Raw genomic sequence first — 7,409 nt, forward strand, 5'->3', positions numbered from 1 at the left:
AGGAGTTCGTAGGCCGCGCTCCCTCTAACAGTCTCCCCGCCTCCGTCTAACGTACATACAATTTTCTGAACAGTTATACTGTTTTCAAGGTCTAGACACGTCATTACTGCCATGTGGAATGATTCTGATTGGTTCTAACAACATGCAATGTAAGCAACTTTCCACACGTAGACAGATAGGAGCATATATCATTAAAAATGCGTAGACTTGATGTCGCCCAGGCCCAGATTAGTCCCTAGTGACCTCGGAGGTCATAGAAAAGACGCCTCCAAGTCTAGAATCGTCTGCCGAAAGGACCATCTCCAATACTGGATCGGCACAGAATCATGAGACGCACACACAAAGCTCCGCAGAATAGCAGTTTCCATCAAGGTCAGAACATCTTAACTAACTATCAACAAAGCACTTCTCCAAAACATGCTGATACTACATTTAGTTCAGAAGTGACTTTATTCTATTTTATAAAGAAAGAAAAGTATATCAAAGAGGTACATTTCTCTGAGTCCCCAAATAGTCCCATAGCTGTGACATAGATGACTCCAGGGGTCACTTTAGTAAGACATACAGTTAACACATGCGGAGCACTCTTCACTCCCTGGGGTGTTATTACAACACCAAGGACATTTGCCTGTCAGCACGTCTTGACACAGACATCAGAGCAGCACCTAAAACACTACAATATCCAAAATCACTCATTGAATATAGAGAACTGATTTGTCAAATGTAGGAAATGGTTATAACTTGATTATCATTAATTCTTATTTTAATATTGAACATAAAATCATTCTTGAAGGATATGTGTCTGATGAAGAGACAAGTGATGTTTGGCTTGACCCTTGACCCTTCAATTGCATAACATGCCAATATTGTTGCAGAACATATTTCACTTTTTTTTTTTTTTTTTTGCATTTCTGTTGTAATTTTCATTTGATTTTGTTTGTTTTACACTGCAGATCGATCAAACGGGTGTTCGTGTAGGCTGTTAATTGTAAGTCTTGCTTTGTGAAGTCTTCAAGTTATTTATGAGAGGCAGTATTGCATTTCTTTTACACAACGGTCTACAGTTTCACACACTTTCACGTGTTTCTTCCATCTGCCGACGGTGTCGCCATTTCTCATTTCACCCGTTTTTGTGCGTACGCCTGGGTCAGAGGACCGCACATTTTCCCGTCAAGTTTGCTTTTTATAAATACCAATTATTGCGTAGAGAGTGGCGTATGCCTTCTTTTGTGCGTACGCAACGTTTATAAATGAGGCCCCTGATCCTCCTGTCAACTCTCATGAAGATGGGCATCTCAGGAACCGCTCTCCAGTGGTTCAAGTCTTACCTCTCAGGTAGGTCCTTCATGGTGTCATGGAGTGGTGAAGTGTCTAAGTCACATCATCTAGCCACTGGCGTTCCCCAGGGCTCAGTGCTTGGACCACTTCTCTTCTCCATCTACATGTCATCATTGGGATCGGTCATTCAGAAACATGGCTTTTCCTATCACTGCTATGCCGACGACACTCAACTCTACTTCTCATTTCAACCTGATGATCCATCGGTTGGTGTTCGTATCGCTGCCTGCCTAACAGACATTTCAGCCTGGATGAAGGAACATCACCTGCAACTCAACCTTGCAAAGACAGAACTGCTTGTGGTCTCAGCCAAACCAGCACTGCATCACAATCTCTCCATTCAGCTAGGATCATCAACCATAACTCCGTCCAGGACAGCCAGGAACCTTGGGGTTGTGATTGATGATCAGCTAAAATTCACTGACCACATCACTGCAACAACCCGGTCCTGCAGATTTGCACTATTCAACATTAGGAAGATTAGACCCTTCCTATCAGATCATGCCACACAACTACTGGTACAAGCTCTTGTTCTCTCCAGACTGGACTACTGTAATGCTCTTCTAGCGGGCCTTCCGGCATGCACTATCAAACCCTTGCAACTGATCCAGAATGCAGCGGCGAGGATGGTCTTTAATGAGCCGAAGAGAGCACACGTCATGCCTCTCTTCATCAGTCTGCACTGGCTACCAATAGCCGCTCACATTAAATTCAAGGCACTGGTGCTCGCCTTCAAAACAACCACTGGCTCTGCACCAATATACCTAAACTCAGTTCAGACCACTTACACACCCTCCAGGAACTTGCGTTCTGCCAGTGAACGACGCCTTGTGGTGCCATACCAGAGAGGCATGAAATTGCTGTCACAGACCTTTTCCTGGACCGCCCCCACCTGGTGGAATCTCAATTCGTGCAGCCGAGTCTGTAGCCATTTTCAAAAAACGTCTAAAGACACATCTTTTCCAGCAACACCTGACCAATCAAGAATAGCATCTATCATTCTATTCATTGTCTGTCTGTCTGTCTGTCTAATTTATTTAAAAAAAAAAAAACATCTGTTCTGTGCTAGATTAACTGAGACTTGTTACAGTACTTGCATATTGTTGCCCTTGACTGCTCTAGTTGCTTCTATTGCCCTCATTTGTAAGTCGCTTTGGAAAAAAGCGTCTGCTAAATGACTAAATGGAAATGGAAATGTAACCCTTGTTTCCTGAGAAAGGAACGAGATACTGTGTCACCCTGCCATAATTCCTGCATCACTGTGATCGACTTGCTTTGGCTCCTTAGGAACTAACGGCTGTCATTATGGATGTGCTTTTGTGCTTTCCTGGTCATGACATCAACCCCTCGAAACTGTCTGTTTCAACATTGGACTAATTTAACACACACGCTTCAAACTCAATCACACAGAGGCACTCCCAAAGCGTCAACACGGAGCATCTCGTTCCCTCCTCTGGGGAACAAGGGTTACAATCGTAACAGGAGATATATCTTTGACGGAGAGAAAACAAAATGTGTCCATGAAAGTTACTCAGAAACTTGATTATTGAAATTTTGTATAAAATCAATGTCACATTTGCGATTGTGCAGATGTTCAGGGAAAAAAAACACTTGCTTGTGTAATAACTCATATCATAGACTGGATGCATAAAATGTATTTGGAAATGATCATTCTCTGTAAAGAAATGAGACGTGAACATATGAGAATTTATCAATATCTTTCTAAATGTGCGCTCTTTTGGGCTAAAAGCTAAAATATTATTATTATTATTATTATTATTATTATTATTATTATTATGTGTGTTTGTGTAGATGATGAGGCTGTTTTGATCCATCTGTAGGTTGTCTGGCTGTATGGTGACAGAGGAAGGCTGTGGTTTTGTGTCTTCAGCTCTGAATTCAAACCCCTCACACCTGAGAGAGCTGGATCTGAGCTACAATCACCCAAGAGATTCAGGAGTCAAACTGCTCTCTGACAAACTGGAGGATCCGAACTGCTCACTGCAAATACTCAAGTGTGTCAAACACTGATACTGACATAGTGAACGCATGTGTGCATGATGTATATCTATATTAATGTGTGTTTATGTGTTTATAGTGTTGATCATGGAGGGGAGATCAGGATCACAGCAGGACCACGAAAGTGTAGGTCTACAAAGACACACACACACACACACACACACACACACACACACACACACACACACACACACACACACACACACACACACACACACACACACACACACACACACACACTCACTCACTCATCTAGTGACTGTTGTTTTGTTGTTTAAAGCCCCATTTGGACAGTAATTGTTTCTCACGTGGAAGTGCAACCTCAGTGAGAAAACTTGTGCATTCGGATGATGATTTATTCACGGTGGAGGAGCGAGTTTTGTGATCCTGCACACCTGGGAATGCGCCGTTCATGTGCTCAATAACATGACTGTATGTTGTAAATAAAATGTTAAATGCTTGGTATAATAAGAGAAAATGCATATTTAATTTAATAATAGGAAAATAATATCCTTATTATTTAATTATTTAAATCTGTTTAAAAATAGGAAGATATATAGACGCACATTAGTTCAAATAGGATTCTGCAAATACAAGGATTCTTGTATTTTATCTCAAAATAAAGGATGTCATTTTATTACACATGGAAATGAGCTTAAATAAGTGAATACAGCATCTTATTTACATGAGGTGAACATAATTCTGTGGTTATTTTAACAGATATAATCACTGCCGTAATAACAGCCCATTTCAAATTTTTTTACGCTTTTCTTCTTTTTATTTTTTAAAAAGAAATATATTGCTCTTGTAATAAAAAGTAATACATTTCAGTAATAAAAGTCTAGATGTTTAAAATGCATCCAAATTTCAGCGAAGCGCAACCGTATGGTGCTCTGCAGTGGTCAAAAAGGATATAAACAGTGAATTTTGAAGTGAATTATTCTTGAAAACTCAGAGATGTGGATTCGGACAAAAATTAAATTACCACATAACCTCTGTGTTTGTCAAAAAACAGTAGGTAATTTGGCCGGGGATTTTTACGCGGGTAGTGGGAGAAAAACACAGACATTCTGGATTCGGACGCCAATAAAATCCCTGACTAGCCCCTGTAAATGATAAAAATACATTACGACCCCACGAGAAACAATTACCGTCCAAATAGGGCTTTAAAGGGCACTTCGGTGTGTAAGGGAAAAACGGGCACACACACACACACACACACACACACACACACACACACACACACACACACACACGTCTAGTGAATGTTGTTCTAGATGCTTCTCTCTTCTTGTGTTCAGATGCCTGTGATCTCACACTGGATCCAAATACAGCACACACTGAACTCATTCTGTCTGAGGGGAACAGGAAGGTGACACGTGTGGAAGAGGATCAACCGTATCCTGATCATCCAGAGAGATTTGATTACATTCCTCAGGTTCTGTGTGGAGAGAGTCTGACTGGACGCTGTTACTGGGAGGCTGAATGGAGCGGAGATGCTGGTATATCAGTGACTTCTGAAGGAATCAGCAGGAAAGAAGGGAGTGACTGTGTGTTTGGACTCAATGACAAATCCTGGAATCTGTGGTGCTCTGATAAAGGACTCACTGTCTGGCACAATAATAACAGCACTGATATACCTGACATCTGTCCATCCTCTAAGAGAGCAGGAGTGTGTGTGGACGTGTCGGCCGGCACTCTGTCCTTCTACAGCGTCTCTGACACACACACACTCACACACTTACACAGACTCAACACCACATTCACTGAACCCCTCTACGCTGGATTTATGGTTTATTATGATTCTTCAGTGGCTCTGTGTCAGATTAAACAACACACACACACACATACACTTATAAATCTTCTTTCTAACGTCCACATACAGACAGAGTCATCAAATCTCAAATAATTACTGTTTTATTAATTAATTTATTCATTTTTAATTAATGTTTTTTTCATTAATTAATTAGTATCTAGATGTTATAAATCTAGATCAGACACATACACTGCTCTGAATCTTTAATAAGGTTGTAATAATATTTATATTTTATCAGATTGTTTTAATATGTATATTGTCAACTGATCATGAGATGTAATAAAGGACTGATTGATTTAATCATGAAGTGGTTTATGAATGATTGGTGTGAACTGATAACAGTATGAATAATAATGAATGTGATGAGATCAGCAGAATGAAACAGGCTGAATTCACTCAGAATAAATCACTAGGCGTTTCTCAATGTCAAGGAAGGATCCTCGGAAGCCAGAATTTCGCGAATGCTACGTAATTGACATCCGTCGAAGGACTGTTCCAATGTCGAGGATCCTCGGAATGTCAACCAAGGTCTGAGTCCTTCGTTCAAAAAATATGCCATATACAGGAAAGGATGCATATGTGTAGCCTTCGCGCTCTTCGTGCTCTAAAATCACCCACAATCCTATGCGTGCAGCTTTGCTATCTAAATACAAAATGTCAGATGTTGGCGGAGTCGGAGCGTTAACAGGGCAATATGCTTTCAAATATAAGTATATTTACTTTTCCAAACATTTGTTATAACCAAACAAGACTGTTGAGATATGAAAAAAACATGAACACAAGATAGTGTGACTTTAGCAGTTGTTTTTTAACTGTTTAACTGTTAAGCATTAACTGTTATTTTGAGTAGGATACTATGATTTGATAAAGAAATTTACCACAGAAGTATTGCAATGATTTATTACCTTAGGGACAAACAGTTTATGTACTTCAAGTGCTTCTAAAAAGATGCACCTGAAGCGGGTTTTCCTCATTCCAAATGCACGCTCAATGATTTTGCGACCTATGGAATGATGGTAGTTGAACCTTTGCTCTGCCATGCCTCTCACTGGCCTCTTATATGGTGTGATAAGGGCCAGGGGTTCCTGTAGACATGGGTAGCCACTGTAAGCAAGGAGAAAATACCCAGGCGTAGGATAAATCCCCCTAGTGTAGATGGGGCTGTTCTTGAGGATGCGTGCATCATGCACCACTGCATGAAAAAAGGTGTATCTGGACCAGTATACTCCTGTATACACTGCTGAAATTCGGAAGAATCCAGGAGTATTTGTCACGGTGTGACTTTTCCTGGGGCGGAACCATAGTGGCAGAGATTTGTTCCGCCCGGATCAAACACCACTACTTCCGGGTTCCCGTCCCAGCGCCAAAATCATAGAGAATCGGCGGCAGGTGCTCCAATGAACAGCGCGATCTCCGGATTGGTTGAAGGGGAGGTAGGAGGAGTACAAAGAGGGCTTCCAGAATTCAGTTGGGAGTCAGTCGTTGCAGCGGTCATACACAGCCGCAGCTGTTAGTTCCGGATCGGGCTCAAGCTGAGCGTGGTGGTAACCGCTTCCAGCCGCTGCGGCGAGAGGATCTGGGCATCTGGGCAAACAAGGGATAACACGAGGTGGATATTGTGGACTGAGCGATCAAAGATCCGGAGAACTACAAAGAGAAGAAAAGAGATGAGGCTGAGTATAATACAGACCGAGTTTTGCATTGTGATTTAAGTGTCAAGTGTGTGTCCGATTCTGAGAAGTTACATGCAGGACAGTTGCCGGAAGTGCTGATGAACAAATCCCTTCGGGAGAGAGAGCACAGCGGCCAGGACGCGAGCCAGACACTGGAGGAGAGAACAAGACGAGCACACGGGTTGATCAATGTGTGAGTACCCGCTATACCAGCGCTTCAGCGATCTTCCCCCCCGAGATAAACGACGCGGGCAAAGTGGTCTCTGGACCTTAAGTACACCTGGTTAGTGTGTGGAGTGCCGTGGGTGAGTCAGTATCTTGACTTTGAGAGTGTACACTTGGAATCTGCTGTGTTGTGCTGTGTGTGTGTGTGCGTGTCGTCCCAAAGACCATTTTCCAGGCTGACCCACTCTCTGGGGAAGGTACGATCCCGAAGCTGGCGGAGTAACTAGCCCTAACATTCACGCTGTGAACATCACCCTACTCTCTGTCTCTACGGTGGTAGCACGACCGGGGTCAGGTAAGCACTCTCTTGAATAGCCATTGATACGTGCTTGTGTCGG

General features: G+C 42.2%; 1 protein-coding gene across 2 annotated transcripts in view; it reads left to right on the forward strand.

Moving 5' to 3' along the window:
• Positions 1 to 5,478, forward strand: part of LOC307135122 (uncharacterized protein) — a 43,602-nt gene extending 38,124 nt beyond the window's left edge. For both annotated transcript variants that reach the window (XM_079831316.1, XM_079831317.1), the window contains 3 exons: positions 3,180 to 3,353; positions 3,437 to 3,483; positions 4,659 to 5,478. In XM_079831316.1, coding sequence (XP_079687442.1) covers positions 3,180 to 3,353; positions 3,437 to 3,483; positions 4,659 to 5,266 — 829 coding nt within the window. In that variant the 3' untranslated portion in view covers positions 5,267 to 5,478. The remainder of the gene's footprint in view (positions 1 to 3,179; positions 3,354 to 3,436; positions 3,484 to 4,658) is intronic.
• The last annotated feature ends 1,931 nt before the right edge of the window (positions 5,479 to 7,409 follow it).

The sequence above is a fragment of the Gobio gobio genome (genome assembly GCF_949357685.1).
Source record: "Gobio gobio genome assembly, chromosome: 12".
Classification (NCBI taxonomy): Eukaryota; Metazoa; Chordata; class Actinopteri; order Cypriniformes; family Gobionidae; genus Gobio; species Gobio gobio.